The sequence below is a fragment of the Zosterops lateralis genome, assembly GCF_965231275.1.
Source record: "Zosterops lateralis genome assembly, chromosome: 9".
NCBI classification, from domain to species: Eukaryota; Metazoa; Chordata; class Aves; order Passeriformes; family Zosteropidae; genus Zosterops; species Zosterops lateralis.
This window is the reverse complement of record NC_139769.1, coordinates 27,280,197-27,301,624: the sequence shown is the minus strand read 5'-3', so window position 1 is coordinate 27,301,624 and position 21,428 is coordinate 27,280,197. Positions and strand designations below refer to the sequence as shown.

Here is a 21,428-nt window from a genome sequence, read left to right as displayed (position 1 = left end):
ATCTGGTGAAAGTGCCCTGTTACACTCAATTGTCACTGCAGCTTTTATGGCTTTTATCTAGGACTTGTCACATTAGCCCTGCAAACAGCAACAGTAGAAGCAAGTGGAGAGACCTCAGGAAATATGGAGGGGACAGATCAGGAAAATGAATGCAAAGAGCTGAGCTTGCCCTAAAGACAATCCCTGCTGCTTCTGGAAAGAGAGATGCTTAATGCTGGAGACAGCTTCAGATTTGGGTCTTGCCCAAGAGTGCAACCAGGGTGAGCACAAGGCTAAAGCCACCCCTGGCTCTGTGTTTATAAAAATGATGGAGGAAAAAACAGGAATTTTTTTTCCCTATTTAGTGGGGATTTGTACAAGAAGAGTCATTGTGACTATCAACCCCCTGGAACAACTGAGTCAACACAAATTTTGGTTTCCATCTGCCCTCACCTATGCCATGGCCCTGCTCACACTTGTACTCCACGAAGTTCAGCTCTGGGGGTGGTGCACAGGTGCCCCTCAAGCTCTCACACAGTTTAAACTCCTCTGTCCACAAACCTTCCTTGGTGCAGACAATGGGAACCTGGAAAGTAGAGGGAGAGCAGCTGGTGTTACTCACCCTGCCTGTCCACTGCCCATCTCTGGGGTGCAAGGACACCCATCCCACCAGCCACATCCAGAAAAAAGCTCCCCAAGGCAGCTGGGCTGCAGCCATCTGCTCCAGCCTATGGGCACTGAGCAGAAAGCCAATTGTTTCCCAGCTGCTGCTGGATCCCACCACAGGGAATCGGCCACACTTCTTTTGACAAGACCCTTTCCAAGTGTTGGTAAGATACCTGTGTGGAAGAACTGGCAGGCAGCAGTCTCTAGGCCCAGGGGAGCCCCTTGGTGAGCACGACTGCTGCAACAAGCTCACCCATCATCCCAAGTGAATGCTTTCACAGCAGCTCCCAAAACCTACTGGAAACCCTCTACTCATGCTTTCTGACCCTTTTCACCCAAGATAAGCCAGCTTACTTGGGACCACTGCTTTTCAGACAAAGTCCCCAGGGAGCAGGTGAGCATCCCCAGGCAGTGGTGCACCTTGTGCCACATATGGAACCTAGCAAGAAGAGCTTTGGGCTTGTAGAGGGTCTGCTCTTTGGTGGTAAAAGGGTATTTGGCCTTGGGGATGGGTCAAACTGCTGCAGGGCCCCTCTACATATCAGGGCACAGGGAGCCCTGCACTTTGCAGATGCTCTGAAACACAAGTTGTGGTCAGAGGAATGCCTGCCTCCCCCCAGACACTCACCTGCTGTCCCTGCTGCTCACAGTTGAGGACACACTGGCTGTCCAGCTCGAAGCCCTGGGTGCAGTTGTACATGCCCTCGAAGACAGGAGGCGGGGGCTTGCAAACCACAGGGACACAGTGTCCCTCTTCCCACTGCCCACTCTCCAGGCACTGGACCTTCAGGAACTTCCTGGGGAAACACAGACACCAGACTGGCCTGCAGAACCCCAAACACTGCACCTTGGCTGCATCAGGCATCCCACAGATGTCAGGAGCAGACTGAAGACATCTCTCCTGGAGCACAATCACACCTCCCACGTGTAGGACTTTCCCATACCATACAATCCCTCACCATGGGCATGCCTTCCAAAGGGACACCCCATGCTTAAACAGGACCCTTTTTCTCCTCCCTGGGGGGATTGCACTGATCTAGGAGCACTGGATGTATGTCCCTTACAGTCACCACCCTGCTGCTCCCCAACTCTTGTGGTGCCCCCAAACCATTCCTCCCACAGTCCCTGCAGGTCCTGGTCTGCTTTGTCCCATGGCCAGTAGCTGCATACTTTGCTGGATGGAGTTTGCCTCCACCAGTAAATCCTCTGGCCTGTGCCCAGCTACTCCTGAGGCTCCTCTTTGTACTCCAGCCAGATCTGTCAATCCTGCTCTTGCCAAGGGGCTGCTGTGCCGCAGCAGACCAGTACCACCCTATGCTGCTAAAACAGCCCAGACACGAACTACTTGCCAAGAAAAGAGAGAAAGAAAAAGTCCAGAAGTGGAGCCCACCCACTTTTCAGTCACCCATCCCTGGCAGTGATAGAGACACCACATCTTTTACACAGAGGCATCAAGGCTGGCCAGGGACTACTCTCAGCAGAGGATGCATCACTGCCCTGATGGGCTTTATCTGAGCCAGACCTGATTCCTCCATCCTTAATGAGACTTTTCCCCCAGCTCCTGTCCTCCTTTACTAGACAGCACAATGCAGCTGCCTGCCCCTGCCCTCTCCCACCACGGGTGCCAGCAGGCAGGGCTCCAGGCACCACGTTAGGGAGTTTATAGCCTGCCACAGATATGTGGAGGGGGCCGCCAGGGGTTAGAGAAACCCCGGGGGAAGGCACTAAATTGCCCCTTGTTCTGAGTGGCAGCAGACAGGGTGTGGGGCCACCCATGTGCCCCCTAACACCTGGTGCAGGGTCATGACATTGTGGGGCCACCCAGCTGTGCCTCGACATGTGGTGCAGGGTCACACAACCTGGAGAAGCAAGGAGACCCCATTTGCACCCCACTGCCAGACCAGGGGTGTTCCCTGTCAGATTTCTGCTGGGAGCTCCTGGATGAGACAGTTTAGAGGCTTTTGCAGCATTCTCATATTTTAAAATATTTGCAGCCCTTGGAGAGACCCCTTCTCCCTTCAGAAACCAGGGATTTGTTTTTTTCTCAAGACTATATAAAGGATCCTCCCAAGGTGAATGTGGGATCCAGCAGGTAACACGGGGGCAGGTAGGGTAGGGAATGGGACACAGCAAGTCCACTGGCATGAAGCTCTGCACAAATCTTCTATCCAGCCCAGCTGAAAAGTGAGGATGTGGTGTGAGCAGTGAGGGTTGCTGCAGTATCACCCCCACAGCAGCAGCCTTGAATTAACTGAGGGAACTGCAGCTATGAAGTATTTCAGAAAGCTGGTGAGGTAGAGGGACTCGATTCCATTGTAGGCATCTGTGGTTTCAGTCCATTCCTCACCTAACTTTCTTGTTTGCTTGCCCTTTCCATGAGGATGATAGCCACTGCCTTGCAAAGATGTCACCATCAGACTTTGCCTTCTCCCAGATCTGACTGAATGCTTTGCTCTCCCCAGGTTTACAGGTAAGCAAAGGCACATGCCAAGAAGTACTAATGGTGGATGTCCAGCTCTGCAAGCAGCATTTTCCTCTTCTTGAACTTCCTGGCTCACAGGGTGTGGATCCAGCTGTAGGACTTGGAGGGGGTAAAGCACTGGGGGTTATGGAGGTACAAACTGGTAGTGTGAAATCACTGCAACAGCAATACCTCAGGTACTGAGCAAACTCCTTTGGAGACCAGGAGCATCCCAGCCATAGGTGACTTTCCACTGGCCTCTGCACCTCCCTGCTGGATCTCCAAAGCACAGCAGAGGCCCTGTGCCCAGGAAGGCCTGGGGAGATAGGTCAAGCAGGGGGAGGACATGCTGTGGCAGCTGCAGTTTGCTCAGGTGCAGACTGTGGTTTGCACCCCATCATCCTCACAGGGGGTCCTCATTTTGATGTGGTGCTGGAGTGACCCCAGTCAGAGCCAGCACTGTGCATGGCCTCTCACACCTCTCCCCCAAACCACCTTGCTTCAAGGCTCAACCCAGTGCCAGCATCCATCCAGGGACTTCAAACACACTCATAGCCCAGGCTGACCCCAGGATAGAGGGTGGGGTGAGGACCACTCCCACATATATGAAATAAGCAGTTCATGTGGAAGCATGGAGAAGGGAAGGGAGAGGCTTTAAAAAGGATTTTTTAAAAAAAAGAAGTATATACATAAATACACACAACTTCATAGGAGCTTGAAATTTCTGGACTCCCTCCTGCCCTTCAACTTCTTTTGACCTGGATTAATGGCACTTCTTAAGGATTAATGAGGAAGCCAGGAAAATCAGAGTCAACTCTCCAACCAACCAGGCAAGCCTAATGGACAGAGGAGGCAAGGGAGATGTCTGAGGCCAGTAAAGGGCTGTATCTGAGGTGAAGGCACGAGCACTTGTCCCGCTCCAAGAGGTGAACATGTAAAGCCTGGAAGGGATCCAGCCATCTTCTGAGGCAGCCAGCTTGGGGAGGGAGCGGGTTTGCTGTGCAGGAATGGTGACAATGAACCTAAGGCTTCTAGCTGTGTTGTGGTTGTTAGCTGTGTTTGCCTTTCATCTGGAAGGGGAAAGATATAGGCAGGGGCAGTGAGTGGGTTTGTGCCCACCACACACTTCAGTCCTCCTGGATTAGGCTGTCTTGCTTGCCCCACTGTGAACTTTGTTTTATTTCCAGTCCCCAGTCTGCTAACTCCTTCCAGTCTCCATTTTCTCCTCCACATTCTCCCACCTCCTCTCCTTTTTCCATGGTCTCTGCTGTTTTTGAACAGGAAGAGAAGGAAGAAGGGCTGACATCTCCATGGAAGCTCACTGAGGACTGTGCTGGTTCCATTGATCTCTGGTCAGAATGCAGGCTGAGACTTTCAAATCTGCCTGAAAATACCAAAGTGGTTCTTTGATTCATTCCCTCAAGCTAGCAGAAGGAGCTCACAAAGGCAGCTTTGAGATCCCCAAATCTCTTCCCTCCAAGGAATCATTCCACAATGGGCAAGTGAAACAAGTTCCCTGAAGGGTCTCACCTTTTAGGTCCCCAAATTGAGAGCATCCTCTCAACATTAGAGTGCTCCTCTAAAGGATCTCCTAGCTATTACCACAAAATCATGGAATTGTTTTGGGTTGGAAGGGACCTTAAAGATAATCTTGCCATCAACGGGGATACCACCTATTAGACCAAGTTTCTCCAAGCCCCATCCAACCTGATCTTGTCTATTCCTGTCAGAGATCTGCTTCAGATGGCACTTCATGCTGAAAGCAATAGCAAGAAGCGTTGTGGGGGTGATGCCCTTTCCCCCAAAGTATCTGAGTCCTGACTTCCAGACCAGCACTTTTCACAATGCTACAGCTCTGAGTGATGCTGAACATTTCTCCTTGACAGTCCACATCTTTGTGTGATCCAGGTGGTGGGTTAGCTCTGCCATGGAACAGGTTCTGCCTAAATCCAGAAAGCTCCCATCACAAAGCACAAATGTATATGTTAAATTCCCCTTGTTACCCTTACTTTGGAATTAGAAGTGAAGTAGCTTGGCAGCTGGAAGCCAGGCTGTTTTGTGGCCTCTCCAGGCTGATAACTGATCTCCTTTAGGAAGAGTCAAAGAACTTTACTCTTCATGTCATCATTGTCAGTCAGATGAACCTGCCAGCAGGAAGGCAGCAAATTTCTGGCAGGATCTTGATTAGACAATCAGTATTTCCTCAAGGATCTCTTGTTGACAAGCAGTGATTCCCCAAGGGCCTTTCCTCACCCAGGTTAATAGACAAAAGCATCTCCAAGACAACTGATTTCTTCATCCCTATTCTCTTCCCCTTAAACTATGGGAAATGAATTTCAACTATGACCTCAGCCCCTTCTAAGCACCCTTACTGCTCTTGCAGTAAATAGAACTAAGAAATAGAAGTGAGGTAATTGCACAAACATCTGTGTCCAAGATTATCTTCAGTGCAGAGACAGCTGGATCCCAGCCATGGCTTAGGCCTGCATAAGGTGGGCAACTCCACATGAGGAGCAAAGCAAGAGCTAGAAGAATAATTCAAAGGAAGCCTGACTACATTTCCAAAGGTGAACTAGTTAGTGGGCATGAGGAATCTTCAGTGTCAGTCACAGATTATGCTTGACTTTTGTCCAGTATATAGTACACACAGAGGGTCTTGCTTCTTTTTATACACTGACACCTGTATGGCACTAAATCCTTTAGTAAGTGCTTGCTGGGTTGGTGGACAACAGGGAAACAAAAGATCAAGGACTCCATTTTTCTGAACCCAGAGAGACAGCAAAAGACCCCAAAAACCTGATGTCCAAATCACCAGCTCAGACCCTACTTTCACACCAGCACATCAGGAACCTGCACCTCATCAGTGTTGGCTGCTTCCAGAACTCCTCACCATCACCTCCCTTTCTCCAAAACTGGCATGATCAAAGAGATCAACCTCTCACTCTGGCATCTCCCACCCTCTCCTTGCCAGGGCTGAGACACCAGAAGCATTTCCAGCAATCCAGGAACTGTCGTAGTGGATAAAAGCTGCTACACCACACCAAGGGGTGTGTACTCATGCTGAGTGTACACCAAGAGCTCCTGATGAGACAGTACAATAACATTTACAAGTCCAAGGAAAGGTTTTTGCTTGGGCTGGGCCACTCACATAGGGGATAATCTGCATGATAGGAAGGCAATATTTTTTATGGCTTCATTAATGTGGTTTTTGTATTCCACCATCAGAGATGTCCAATGAAATAGCAGCAGTGACAATTGCAAAGGGGAAAATGCAATGTCAACGTGCATTGCTATGAAAACATACTCCACTTCGCATGATTTCCCTTCACTCATCTCACAGGCTGTTCAGACCTATATGGAATTTACTCACACATCAGAGGAGCCTCAGGATCTCCCAGGGGTGATCATTTTTACAGCAGTTTGCTGCAGCAGGACAGAGGGGGCTGAACTCTGCAAGCTGAGTGGATCTGTTTGAATGCCCAGTGCCTGAAGTGCCACAGGCACAAAAGCTGCTCTAGAGTTTTCAAAGCAGTCCATGTGATCACTGCCATAATCATCATTTGCTCAGCTCCCTTTGGCCCAAGAAATGCTCCTAACACTGTGAAAAGCTGTTTACAGAAACCACTTCCTTCATTACAAGGCAAGAAATTTGGCAACTGCTTCCCACTGCACAACAACTCTACCCCAGAGCAAAGAAGAGATGAAGTCTGCATCCAATTAAAACTGGAAGGGGGCATTAAACAATTAACACATAATTACCTGATTTGGGCTAGAATCAAGACTCTGGAGAGGACCCAGCCAGTGCCAGGGAATCTTTAGTGACCAAACCAAATGGGGGCTTTGGCTGGAGGTGTCACAGACAAAACACTGTTTTACCCCCCAGCACTGAGATATTGGCTGAGAGCAAGGCTTAGTGAATCACCAGGAATTTTTCCCCGAAGGATCAGGAAAAATCTTCTCCCATTGAAATGCCAATACTAGAGATTAAATGTAGCCAAGAGGCACAGTGGGTAAGATGTTAGTTAACCCTGACAGAAGGTAGCCATTCATTCTTACAGTACCTCTGATCTCTGTTTTATCGCTTTTAGGAAAGACAGAAGCTCCAGGAATCTGCCAACATCTTGTAAATATCTAATTACCTGGGAGTCTGCAAACACTTGATTTGGTGCTTAACTTTCACAGAGTGACAAATACATTGAAGTACACCAGAAGATCTGCTTGTTTCAGCTAAAGTACTTAACACACTTGTGTGTGCAACAGCGCCTTGTTCCCACTGGGTTCACCTAGACCAGGGAATGCTTTTTGTATTTCAAGGAATCTGAGTGATCAGAGCAAGCTGCTCTGCCCTCTACTTAATCAAGCCAGGTGTTGGAGACTGCCACTGCCCTATCACCTCCGCTCCTTGCGCACACTGGGAGGAGGAAAGAAATGGTGATAACAGACCTGACACAGACTTACTTCTTGGGTTTGTCTGCCGTGCTCTCGGCCACGTGGTAGCCAGGCTTGCACTTGTAGCGGCAGACGGAGCCCACGTCGTGGTTGCCCTGCAGGCACCGAGGCACCAGGAGCTTGGCGTTGGCCACAGCAGGCGGCGCGGCGCACTCCAGCTTGCAGTAAGCCTCAGGCAGCGACCACAGACCGTCCTCCAGGCAGGTGAGCCACTGGTTTGCCCCTGAGCCCAAAAGAGAAGCAGTGTGTGGGGTTACAGCTGAGCCAGGAGTGGAGTCCTTGCCGAGGGGAGCTCAGAGCAACCAGCACGAGTCCTCCTGTTAGAGTATTGTATGTTTGGTATACTGATACCAAAGTGGGCAACAAACGTGAAGACTGGACACCATGGCCTGCTTGGTTGGGAAATGTAACAGGAAATTCTTGAATGCAGACCAAAGTATGGCAAGGTCAACTTCTAGAGGCTGGAGAAACGATCTTGGTTCTGCAAGTCTCCTATATTTTTCCTTTAAACTCGCCCTATTTTGTGGTGCCTCAGGACAGCCAGAGACCTTTGTGTAAGACAGCTCTCTGTCATGGTCAGTTCAGCCCACCTTCATTCTCCCCAAGGGATTTTTGCAGCTTGTCCTTACCTAGGCTGATCAAGCTGTCATACCCTACTATAGATGCAGTGCAAGATCATAGGATCATGGGATGGTTTGGGCTGGAAAGGCCCTTTAAAGGCCATCTAGTCCAACCTCCCCCTGCCATGGGCAGGGACAGCATCCACCAGGTCAGGCAGCTCAGAGCCCTACCCAACCTGGCTTTCAATATTTCCAGAGATGGGGAACCCACCACCTCTCTGGGCAACCTGAGAGTCAGGAGGATGGAAAATGCCACAAGAACAGATGTGAGAGGCTTCACTGGTGTGACTGGGAATTCAAACCATCCATCATAAGAAGTTTGGGTTGAGTATTACAGCCCAGCTCTTTGTTGTCCCTGACAGACCCAGCTAAATGGGTGGCCAAAACAGCTCTGGAAGCCTGCAGGAAGTGCCCAGGACTACATCGCCCACAGATTGTAGATGATGGATAGTTCATTGGCAACTAATGAGCAAGAAAAAAAGCTGGGCTGGAGTGAATGGGATTCTTCCTAGTGAGATGTTTGGATCAGCATGTTTGTGGTGCAGCCAGGCTGCTCTACAGTTCCTTCAAGCATCACTTTCTTTTTACAGAAACACTTTTGGGCCAGGGAGAAGATCACATCTCTACTAAGCTCCTGTGTTCCTGATGACTCAAGGCTCTCAGGGGTCATCTCCTACTCCAAGTGCCACACAGACAGTATCATCCTTTCCTTGCCTATTCTTAGCATTCATTAGCATCAACAGCTTGCTTGTAAGGATGCAAGTCTTTGTGGGGAACAAGCATAGAGCATGTCCCTGCCTCAGTGGCTCGGTTGTGTCAGCTGCACTCTAAGGTTTTGCCCACATGGCTTGGCAGCCTTGGCCAAGCACCTCCAGCCATTATGCTGGAAGTCACCCAGGAGGGGATGCCTTCCCACTGAGGGAGCCCATGGCAAACCTCCCAGTGACTGCAGCAGGACCAAGAGGCAGCTGTGAGTGAAAGATCAGATTAAAGCTCTGTCCTCAGTTGACCAACCCAAGGTGATGGGCATCAGTTCATGCAGAATTTCTGTTGTTGAGATGACATTTGCATGCTACCCGTTGGTCATCTCACTCTGGGGATCTGCCACCATCCTCCCTGTCATGAAATGAGACCTTAATTCTCTGCAGTTCTTGCTCCTTAGATTTAATTAAAAAAAAGAAAAAAAAAAAAAAGAAAAAAAAAAAAGAAGTAAACAATTCTCATACATTTCAGCTATAAATGTCTCCATAAAATAGGGCACCCATTAAAATGATTTGTTGTATGTGACTTTTCAGAGTAAAGGCACTGGTGGAAACTCACAAAGTCCCAATGCTTGAAGCTGTCAAGGCAATTACCCCTGAAATCCCATCCAGCTCAGCCCTTGCATAGACAGAACAGTAGCTCTCTTTCTCTGACTTGGCTTGAAAAATTCCTGCGGCTACTGATGGAGTCGGCAGAATGAAAGCCAGGCCATGGTGTGTCTGGGTGGTGAACATCTCCCAGGCTGCTCTACAGCTGTGGGCATCAGTCTCTATGGCTTTATACAGCCCCAGGCCCCCTGAACCACAGGCTTTCCCACAGCCACCAGGCACAGAGCCACTTCTGGCTCTCTGAAGTCCTCTCTGTCTGCCTGCATATTTCTTGTCTCCATCACCGTAATACTGGAGACTGGACCAGTCCTCAGGAGAGGACATTGCTACACCCTGAGGTGGATGGATAAGGGCTGCCTGCCAGGGGATGGGAGTCAGAGGGAATTATCCCCACACTAGGATGTCTCCACTCCAGGGGGAGGGATACCCATCATTTCAGGAAGTATCTCAAGAGCCCATCCAGCGGGAAAATCCAGAAATTCCAAGTAGCAATGCTCTGTTTGAACTGCTTGGGACAGGCACAGAAAGGTGGCATCTAAAAGAGTGGTTAAATGTCTTGACACTCCAGACCATACCTTGAAGCTTGGCTGGGGGGATGCAGGAGAAGGAGCATCTCTGCAGGTAGGTGGTTCCCACAGGGCAGGAGAACTCGGCATTGTACACATGGGACTGGTCAGGGACACGGCAGTCAACAGGGTCACAGGTCACAGATCTGTCCCACTGTCCTGAACTGCATGTCAGCACCACCTCCTGCTGCAGAAAAAGCAAAGCTCCATCAGACTCCTGAAGAGAGCTTTGATTTACAGGTGTGCCAGCACAGCAGAAAGGTCTAACCCAAGTTTAAGGATGAGGAGAGCTCTCCAATGTTTTTCCTCCCCTAGTGTGCCCTTTTTGCCAACTCTGGGCAATGAATCACAAGGCCCTGACCTGTTCACAGGGAGATGTGTGAGAGCAGCAAATATGCCTTGGGTTAACAATTCAGCTACTGTGCATGTTACATTGTCTGGGTGGTGCCAGTCCACATTGAGGAGAAAAGGAAAATCCCTTCAAGATACACTGAAACCTCTTGAGGTAAGCTATTCCCAGCTCTGTGTGCTGCATTTCCTCCCCTAAAAATCAAGTCTTACTTCAACTGTTGTCAGAAAGCTCTTCTGTTGATTGTTTTTCCCTAAATGTAGCAATTTCCTCCTGCCTCAGCCCACAGACCCCATTGAAATCTTATAACGTCATTTACAAATCCTAATAATACAGTCCCTCTTACTCACCTGGGGAACTGCCTGACATCAAATACCACCATGGTCCCACCACTAAGTATGGTCAATACATGCTACAGACTTCACCAAAATTGAGCGGTGAATGATGGTTTGCTATGAGCAACCTGGTTTAGTGGAAGGTGTTCCTAGCCACAGAGGGGGGCCAGACTAAGTGATCTTTTAAAGGCCCCTTCCAACCCCAATTTTTCTATGGTTTTCATTCCCAAACTGCTAACAGCCCAGCCCAGCAGCCCTCAGCCAGGGGCTGCAGACCAATATTCCTGACGTCCCTTCACTGGCTGAGGACAGTCACACTGCTGGAACAGCTGAACATGTGTGTCCTATCTTCCCAACCAGCACATTTTGATTGAACCTGGATGTGGTGGCTCTGAAGGACATTGTTAAATTGGAGTCTGGCACTCTCAAGTGTGCAGCAGGCTCATAGTGTAGCTGAACTAGGTGGAAAGGATGCTCAGGAGAAGAGCTGTGTGCATTTTCCTGAATAGGGTTACAAGGCAGACATCACTGCAATATCACTGGAGGGCTCAGGGCAGGGCACTTGCAAGCTGCCCTCTGCTGTAACAGCCGCTTGGTAAAAAGCTCTGTTCAGAAGTTTCCCATCTCACTGCCAAACACAGGAAAACTGTCACCCGAGGCAGACTTATTTTGCGTGGTTTCATTTCGGAGAATGGGAACATTTTGTTTTCCCTGGGCAGGCCTTGGCCCACAGACCCAGTGGCCGTGTAATTAACAACCTCCCAGTGATGAGCAATGCATCTCCAGCTGCCCTATTGCACTTCCCAGTGCCCACCTCTGCTTTGGCCAATGCTGCAGCATGGGAACCTGCCTGCCAGGTGCCACAAGCTGATCTCCAAAGAGAGGAAGTGTCACCCTGCTAACATGGCTCAACTCACTTTCCTCTGTCTGCCCCAAGCAAGTTCACACCCTCACTCAGTCTGGCATATTAGACCAGCTCAGCTCCAGGGACTCCTGTTCCTCCCTCTAGAAACAGCCTAGGGACAGGACACTGTGTGCCTACACCCCTGCCAAGGTGACTTCCTGGACCAAGGCAGTTCAGTTCCCAAGGACACATCATCCCAGGTCTCCTCAGTCAATAGCTACGAGCTGTGCTGGCTCCTGGATTTTATGAGGTAACCCCCAACCCTCTGGAAAGTGGGACAAACTCTTTCACGGTGACCTCTGTGCCATTATTGCAACACAACACAAAGGAAGAAAAGCTCTCCATGCTCTCAGCTCCCTCTAAATATAGCTGCTCTGCAATGACTTCATTTTTTCCTGAGCCACTAACTTCAGCTTTAAGAGAGAAAACATCCCAGGGATGTTTAACCCTCCAAGCAAAGCCCATCTGGAGAGCAGAAATATCTACCTCTCCCTCTGCTGGAGTGCATCACCTTGACTTGGGACATGCCCTGCAGCAGTTTTCAGCCTGGCAGAGCTGTGCTCTGCAGACAACACTGGACTGGGAGAACTAGGACTGCAGCAAGGGAAAGAGAGGGATCTCCAGAGCAGAAATACTAGCCATGAGAACAGGAGTCCAGCACAAGAGCTTCATTGAGCTGGGATGTGTTGGGAAACTAGCAAGAAGGCTGGGGCTGGAGGAACAAAGTAGTCTGTGCTCTTTCCAACCACCTCAGGGTGGTTAAATCTTTTTTATCTACGTCTTGGTCCCACTCACCTCTGTGGAGCCCAGCCTCTTCCCAGCACTGGAGTGGAGGACAAAGCCCTTTTCACAGGAGACAGCACAGGCCATGTGCCCTGGGCCATCAGAGCTGCAGTTGAGGGTGGCAGCGTGAGCAAGCAGCGGCTGTGTGCAGGTTCCTGATCCCACACAGGCACCATGGGCACAGCTGTGGAGGAGAACAGAGAAGGGATCAACCACTGGGTGCCAGGAAGAGACTTCAGCAAGGAAGGGCTCCCTCTGGGTGGCACTTGTGTGGAATGAGTGCTCAGCAGGTCACAGATGCCCAGAGATGCACACCCTCTAGCTCCTTCCAGGCTTGAAGCCTTCTGACAATGATGCCAGGAGAGCACATTATCCCAGCTCTGTCTTAGCTGGACTTCATCCCAACCCCACACCTTCCTACCAACCACCACCATGTTCTTTTGAGCTGGTGGTTTCACCAGCACTGCTCAACAATATTCCAAAGTTCATGCTGCTGGCACACAGACCCAGAGTGTGTGCACAGCCCAGCACCAAAGAGGCTCATTGCAGATAGACCAAGAGAACAAAAGGAGGGAGGTGACGAGGAGAGAGGAGGAAGAAGGTATATCTTTGTACAACTTTTGAATCAGATATGTCAAACTCTGTATAGGACACTGAAGAATCCACAGATGATTCACTGACTGCAAGGAAAGGTTCAGCTAAGAGGAAACCTCTGCAAATATTAGGGAATCATCCATGAGATGTTCTTCAGACCCTGTGCAGCCCCCCTTCATATCCCTACAGCTATACCACAAAGTGTGGTGGAAGGGAAAAGATGGATACAACAGGGTCCTCAACCCCACTCTCATCACCTTCCCCCTCTGCCCTGACGGTCTTCAGCACTTCTGCTCTTCCCACAGGCCAACAAAGCACTCCAAACCTGCTCATGTTGATGCCAGGCTCTTTGAGATCAAGACCATCTCAACACACACCTATCCAGCTCTACAGCCTCAACTGTGGCCACCAAGGTGAGATGTAGATAAAGGGAGGAGTAACCTCCCCCTTGGTACCACTGCAAGTTACAAGACGTCCCAGGAAAGTTTGCAATGCATCACCCACACCTCCTCCTGCATCTCGTCCTCACTGCAGCAGCTTCCCACTGAGGAGCAGTCATTAGGTATTGATTATTCAAGCATCACAACACCATAATGAAATTCAGTGCTGGTAAAAGGGTTATGGTCTCCATCAGTGAAATGCAGACAGTTAATTAATTACCTGGGATGGAATTGGGGCAAGACACAGGGCAATACAACAGCTCCTGCACCCTGGTTATCTATCAGCCTGGCTTTATCTGTTACCAAGTGATACAGGTGCAACACCTGATCTCAGCCCTGCTCAGTCAGGGACAGAGGTGCTGCAGCTTCAGGTAATAGCTGGGGATGATGCATTAAGTTTTAGCTTTTATATTTTTCAAATTCTGTGCTGCCTAGGGGTGTAGTTCTGAGATTCATATTAAGTGCTGGTGAGCTCTCTTCACAGAGTAGGTAGACAAAACAATTCATTTTCCTGTTGAAGACCAAGGACAACTTTCAGACCCAAAGCATAAACAATGGTGGGCTCAAAGGGGGAACAAGAAGGATGGGACCTCACAACCTGGAGGTGGAATTGGACAATTAAACCCCAATATGCAAACGGACAAAAACTTATAAAGGTGTAAGACCTCATAACCTGTCATCCATTTTGTGGCCATTTTAAGTCCAACCTGGGTGTAACCCTGGTCAGGCTCTTGTCCTGCCCAAGGTGTATCCTTAAATCCTTTCAGTAAATCCCTACTTTATTCTCTAGCTCTGTCTAGTCTCTGTTCCAGGTCAACTTTCCCAAGGCATCAGTTTTTGGTGACCCAGGGCAGAAGGAGAAGGGCAGGAGCTGTACCTGAAGTCCTCTCTCCCCTCTGCTCCCAGCCTGGCACAGGTCTCTGGCCGTTCTCAGGCACTGCCTTTCTCCCAGCAAGGCAGAGGCCTCTGCCTTTTGCCTTTACTCAATGTTTCCAGCCAAGGATGCACAGAGCTAGAAATACCACAAAAGACACACACACACAAAAAACCCAACAAAAAACAAAACAAAAAAAACACCAACAAACCCCAAAAAACCCCAAATTGGTGCCGGCACAGATGTTGAGGGAACGCGATGTGCTGTTGACTCTGGACAAGTCCCCTGAGCCAAAGGCATGGTGGAAACCTGCAGGCCACAGCCCTGAAAGAGCCGGTGGGCACAGGAGGGGACCACAAAGGAGAACGAGAAGAAAGGGGCTGTTTTTTCAATGCAGACCTGTTTATGAAGTGAGAAATGGTTTCAGGGCAGCTGCTGCAAATTCTTTCACTAGCTTATATTTCCATTTGCTTCCTTTTTAAAGAATTTGTTTTACGAGTGCAGCATTTGTCAGGTCATTAGCTTCTGAGGGCATCTGTTACCAATTGTAGCCCTCTCCCCTCCCCGCAGTCACCTTCTCTGGGCAGTTGCTCTGCTCCCTCCCTGTGCCCCTGGCTCATTCTTGCTCCTGTCCCCAGTTCCACCACCCGGTGATGGAGCTGCTGTCCTAAACTTCCTTGTGTGTTTGCCTCTGGACATCTTTCCAGCCTTGCTTCTCCATTCCATCCCCTTCCTCACTAGTCATGGGTACCTGTCTGGGGCAGCCTTGGCAGTTGTGACAATGCTGTTATTAAATAACAATTAAATGAGGTGATAATCCTTTGGAGCACTACCATTTTGGTTTTCCACCAGCTCAGAAACGTAACCAGCAATGTGGTAGAAAGTAGATCAAGATATCAGCAAGTTTCTTATGCATTATCAAGACAAAATGTTATACAGGGTAGTTATGCATAAGAGATTGATAATTACAGGTCATAACAACAAAACATTTTTATGTACATCACATATAAATGCTCATGCACATGTTCTGTATGTGCATGGATATATATTTTAGAAATAATAGAAAAAGTTTGGGTTAGAATAATTACCTTCCTTTTTGTCCTCAAAGATGACTAACTTAGCACTGTTTCCTCTGTGACTAACAACACCCCTAATCCTACAAATACCAGCTAGATTTTATTTTGGAAATGATCTGAGACCGATCAGCCCAAGTTGTGAGAAGCTGTGCTAATCTTACACCTTGCTTTGAAGTCTGGTGCTGCTATTCCAGACCTGAAGAGGAGCTCACATCACTGAAAGCTGTCTGATTTTCTAAAATATATCAATAATCTTAATATATATCTCTATATCTAATCTACCAATAAACACTGCCTTGATTGCTTCCTTTATCAGCATCATCACTGCCATCACTGCTGTACTAGGGGCCAGGACACTTTTGAGCCTGATGGTGAACAAGTGCAGGTCAAAAGAGAAAAAAGCCCTGTGACCTGGCCCCATCATGATCCACATGCTATGCCAGGGCTTGGGTAAAGTGATAGAATAAATCACAGCTCCCAAACCCTGGAACACCCTAACAAAGGCTGGACAAGGAAATGGTGCAGTTAGCCCAGTTCTGATCTCAGCATGAAGGAGCTCTTTCTGCTTTTGATGATAAATGAAATTCCTGTATCACAGCTGCAAACTCCCGACTTCTGCCCATTTCTGATTCAGGCCATATAAGATGTGGGACAAGCCAATATTTTTTCACTTTTTTTTTCTGCCCGAGACATCAAAAAAAAATTCCACTTCAATCCCAGCATCTTTTGAAGCTCAAACTAATGATTTGTCAACAACATTTTTACAAAATACCAAGGTTTTTCTCCTAACTTATTTCATGTCAGCACAAGCCTGCACGATGCTCTGGGCTCACCGAGTCCCATAACTTATACATCAAAGAGAGTTTCAGGTCTGGAAATCTCTGAAATTCTGCCTAGTGATGGCCCTAACTGCTCCAGAACGGTAAGAGCTTTGTTCTGAAATGGAAACAATTCTATAAACTAGAGGAAAACTTTCCCTTTGGGATCCTTCATCCTTCTATAATAAAAGCAGGCAGCCACTACCAGCAACAGAGCATGTTAAGCCAGTGGTGGCAAAGCTAATATGGCAACACTACTTTGTTGTGACAAATCCCAAACTCTAAAAAGCTGAAATTTCATGTTTTACAGCAATTACTTAATGCAACACAGAAAATACTGATGGATTTACCCACATCAACTAAGCCAAGTGAAATGCAGTGCAGCTGTCTGAAGTATAATAAATCATCTATACATTGCTGTAGTGTCTACTCGAGCTTTCAACCCCAAGATTGCTGCTGAAACATCCCTTATCATCAAGCTCCAGCTCTTAACAGCGGAAACTTATGAATTCTTCTCATGGTGTGAATTTTTGGGAGAGGGGGTTTTATAGGAGATGTTGACAGAAAAGTAAAGGCTTCAGCCAAATCTCCTGAAGTTAAAAGTCATCACTGAACATACTCTGGTGGAGCCTGGATTATAACACTCAACATCAGTGAGATAAAAGGTGTTTACCCCAATGCGGTCTAGCAAAGGAGAATAGCTAGGAAATGAGAAAAGGTGTTTTGGAAATACTTGGGAATGTCTCCCTTCAGGCATGTTTCCCGTGAAGGTGAAAGGTCTCACTTTTCCAGTAAATCTGATGGCAGCCATCCTTGTGGGAGCAGGCTGCGTGTACAGACCCAACGGTGGTGATGCCTCTTGATTACAATCTGCACTGAGGTTGCCTTCTCCAGAAAAGGTGTTTGCTTCTCTACGTGACTCCAAAAGAAACTTGGCAAAAAATAACATCCCTGTGAGTCATCTGTTGTCATCCTCCTCAGAGACAGAGAAAAGGCACCAGTAAGACATCAAATGACCTGTTGGCCCCTCCATAGCCACAGTGGCAAAGGGGGGAAAAGAAGCAAGAGTAGATAATGTATTTCCAGACAGTTCCTTTCTGGTTTTTGTTGTTCCATTATTTTGGGTTTTTTTGTTGTTGTTGTTCACTACACCAAAATAGTTGTGTAGAGGCACAGAAAAGGAGGTTGAATGGGATGTCAGGTTTGGTCTAGTCACCTTCCCAACCTAAGCCAGGACAGACTGTACCCAAAGAACATCTTTATCCATATTCGATCTCCACAGGAACACACTCTACTTCATTTTCTCATCTTGTCCAGAGGATTTAATTTCTGAGCCACATCCACCACCATGAAAGACATAAAGATAGCAGAGGGATTTCAAAAGAGAGCTGCAAGCAGAAGCCATAGCTGTGCTGCAAGACTTATGCTGTAAGAATTAAAGAGGAAAATAATATTTATCGTGACAGAGAGGAGACAGTGAGAGGATCTGACAGCTCTGTACAGACACATAGAAAAGTTGTCTGCTGGCAGGAGGCATCCAGACCTTTCTGACAGGGATGGAGCAAAAGCAACAACTTTCATCTTGAAATCAGAGACATCTTCTTAGCAGAGAGGGTTACTGGATATGAGAATAGCACAGCAGGGGACATGGTGGACTCATCACCTCCTGCAGCTTATGACAGGAGATAAGAGAACCTTCTGAAGGATGCATTTAATCCAGTCCCTGTGAAAAATCCCTGTGCCAGTGTATGACATCCGGAAGGGCAGGACAGAATGGGGGAGACTGGCTGTTGCAGAAAACAGAGGATCCTGCTGGCAAACCTGTGGTCTCCCAGCTCTTGCTCCCTTCTTCACTGGACACAGGAACTCACACAACTGATCTGTGTTGTAGCTCACATTCCTTCAATGTATCAGGGGTCAGCTCTGCTTGGAACAAGTGCATCAGACCAGCTGGCCCTTTCCAGGAGGTTAACACCAAGCACCCTGTTTGAAAGCTGTTCTGTTACTGTGTTTGACTCAATTTTCACCAAATTGGTGAAAAACTTGTGCTGGGAGGTTTTTTTCCTTAGGCAAGACTGGCTGGTCTCAGGGAAAGGCAGAAGACATCTTGAGCATCCCCAAAAAAGCCCATATATAGAGCACTACTCTCAGGAAGCTTATTAGGCTGCAGAGAGCAAATGGGATGGGGCAGTCCATGAAATGGTGTCTGGCCCTCCTAAGGTTACCTGTGACACCTTCCAGCTGGACATTATTTAAATTTTAATTTAAATTAAAATTAATAACACATTCCACAGCACAGTCTTGGCCACCATTGCTCATCAGCCAGTCAGGGAGGCACAAGACTGGCTTTGATGCTGGAGGAGAAGCACCTCTAGAAGTCTCAAAGGTGAAGGTGAGCCTATTCCCTAGGCAAGCTGGTCATCAGGACCCTGGAAACACAGAATCATTTAGGCTGGAGAAGCCCTGTAAAAATAAGCCTAACCATTCACCCAGCAGTGCCAAGGCCATCACTAACCCATGTCCTCAGGTGCCATGTTTACATGGGTTTTAAACCCCTCCAGAGATGGGGACTTCATCCATGGGGCACCCTAAGCCAGAGGCAAAGAATCAGATTTTTATGGTCCCTTCCAACACAAACTATTCTACATTTCTGTGAAATAAGACACCAGCATGTCTACTCAGGGTGCCCATAAATCTTCATGCCATCACACATGCAGCTCATAAATTGACCCTGCATAAATTTGGTGCCTGGAAGAAAGAAAACAAACCAAACCAAACCTGTTTGGGAAGCAGCCCTCTTCTCTGAATAAAGTTTATCAATTGCAAATATGTAAATAACTCCCTCCCCCATCTAATTTTCTCTCCCTCACATCCATTTTCCATACTAAAGGAATCCAAACCAGACTCCCCCTGATGCCTTACACCCACTTTTGGGGAAGCAGAGGAGGGAATACAAACACAAAGCAGATCTCCTTTTGTAGCACCTTTCCTGTGAACCCACCCAGGCATTTCCCAGCACATGTGAACATAAAATAAAACACACCAAAAATAAAAGCAAGCTAAAAATAAACATAACAGAGGAAATGAAAAATGTTCCCCTGGTTCAGTGTATAGCCTGTACCAAGTTAAACAGGAGGGACTGTGGCCCAGTTTAAAAATGCAAAGAAAAGCACAAAAGCCAGGAGATTTCTGGGTCTCCTGTGTGGATACATGTTAAAAGTCTGATTTCTGCTTGACCTCATAAGGTTGTGGATTGGGAGCAGAATGCACAGACAACCCCTAAAACCCCATATCTACTGGCAGAGACAGCAGAGAGGAGTTCCTGGTGATGGCAGTGAGGGCACTGCACTGCTTTTGGTCTACCAACCTTCAGCACCTTGAGTGGGTCCAAAAGCAAAAGGTGACACTTTCTTCAAAACAAGTCCTTACTTTTCTAGAGTCAAACACCTGTTGCATCCTGACCTGGAGAAAGCTGCACTTCAGCAGCAGCTCATCATGTTCCATAAACACGATCTCTGTTTTCCCCAGCCTGCAAAGCACTGCGAGATCCTTCCAGATGAAAGATGCTACAGAAATACCAACCTGTCATATATTTATTATTCTGGCAATGAGCACTTCTAGGCTGAAGGCAGGAAACCTCATTTCTGTGTTGCTTTTGTTACTGTCCTTTCTCAGGTTATTTTAGGAAAGCCCTCGCACGCACGTACTGTGTACATGAGGCTGGGTGCGTGCAAATGGTCAGTTCAACTCTCTACAGGAAGAACATGGATGTTCTGTGATCTTTTACAGTCAAATGCCTCTCAGTCTCTGAAGATTTTCTATTCCTGGATCTTTATAGGGGATTTCTCCCCCTGCCCACCACCAGAGTCCACCTACCTTATATGAAATTAATTGTTAACCTTTAAAAATATATTACTTTTTGCATTATCTCCATGCATTACTTCTGGAGATAGAACAGGTTTTAAAAATATAATAAAGGGGGCATACTGGAATGTTTCCTGACATAACAGAGAAATATCCTTTATTATTAGCATGGCTACTCAAGGCTGTAAGCCTAACCTCCCTGCCCTGAATATTTGAGACCTCAGTTCTGAAGATGGATACTCTAAATAGAATTTTTTACTCTGAAAACTCTGGGAATCTGATTTACTTTGAGTATTTGCTAAGGGCACACACATATCCTGCAATTCAGCATATTGCTGCAAAGTCAAGGCCATGGGGAGATCATGGGAGGGCAACAAGAGGAAGAGGAGACACAAGGATCCTGCTGTGCCCCCGGAAAAGGCACACAGCTTGGTGTGCCTTGGCAATAAGGGAACTGGCTTGAACTTCAGCTATAATGAGACTTTTATGAGGAAAATGTTTATTTTCCTCTCTATTTGCCCCTATATGGGCATCTCCTCATCCCCAGTCAATGCTCAGCTGCGTCCAGTGAGTCTTTTCCTCCTTGCAGTCACTTCTCAGGGGAAGGGAGAAGCTCTCAAGCAATGAGAATGCAAGATTATTTTAAGGGATGAGAAAATGTAATTGAAAAACCACATCAGTTGGCCAGGGTCTCAGAAGCATGTGAGTACATTGCTGTAACAGCTTACCAGGAGGAAACACGCTGCATTTCAGGTGAACACTGATCTTTTAATGTAAGGTTGAGAATAATATTTATATACTGACTCACTAAGATTTATGTTTCTTTATAAATCACACATGCACTTAAAAAAAAAAAAAAAAAAAAAAAAAAAAAAAAAAAAAAAAAAAGAAAAGAAAAGAAAAGAAAAGCAACTTCAGGATATTCATGGCTTCCAGAACTCTACATAAATCAATTGTACCACAGTCCCACAGGCTTTAAGACAAACACACGCACACACTCATTTGTTATCAGGGATGTTCACCCATCCAGGCCATCAACAGAAGGAACATGACAAGAACTGCCATGAGATGAGATGACCCTAGACAAAACCGTTCTGTGCTTAAGAACCCCAAAGCTCAACTCAAAAATCAGAATTCCCAGTGGTGTGGCTGAACTGGAGCCCTGGATCAGCACATGTGTGTAATGTCAGGGAGCCTGGGATCCAAAAGCAAAGCCAGACCTGGCAGATGTAAAGTTCTGAGCCCACTGCTGGCATTATTACCACGTTCAACAGGGCAGT

The 21,428-nt window shown here is 47.6% G+C and overlaps 1 protein-coding gene across 1 annotated transcript in view; it reads right to left on the bottom strand.

The window, feature by feature from the left end:
• Positions 1–21,428, bottom strand: part of PAPPA2 (pappalysin 2) — an 88,274-nt gene that overhangs the window by 18,399 nt on the left and 48,447 nt on the right. The window contains exons 14-18 of the mRNA XM_083868057.1: positions 12,495–12,666; positions 10,121–10,298; positions 7,565–7,778; positions 1,274–1,442; positions 433–565 (exon numbers count right to left, since the gene is read on the bottom strand). Coding sequence (XP_083724183.1) covers positions 433–565; positions 1,274–1,442; positions 7,565–7,778; positions 10,121–10,298; positions 12,495–12,666 — 866 coding nt within the window. The remainder of the gene's footprint in view (positions 1–432; positions 566–1,273; positions 1,443–7,564; positions 7,779–10,120; positions 10,299–12,494; positions 12,667–21,428) is intronic.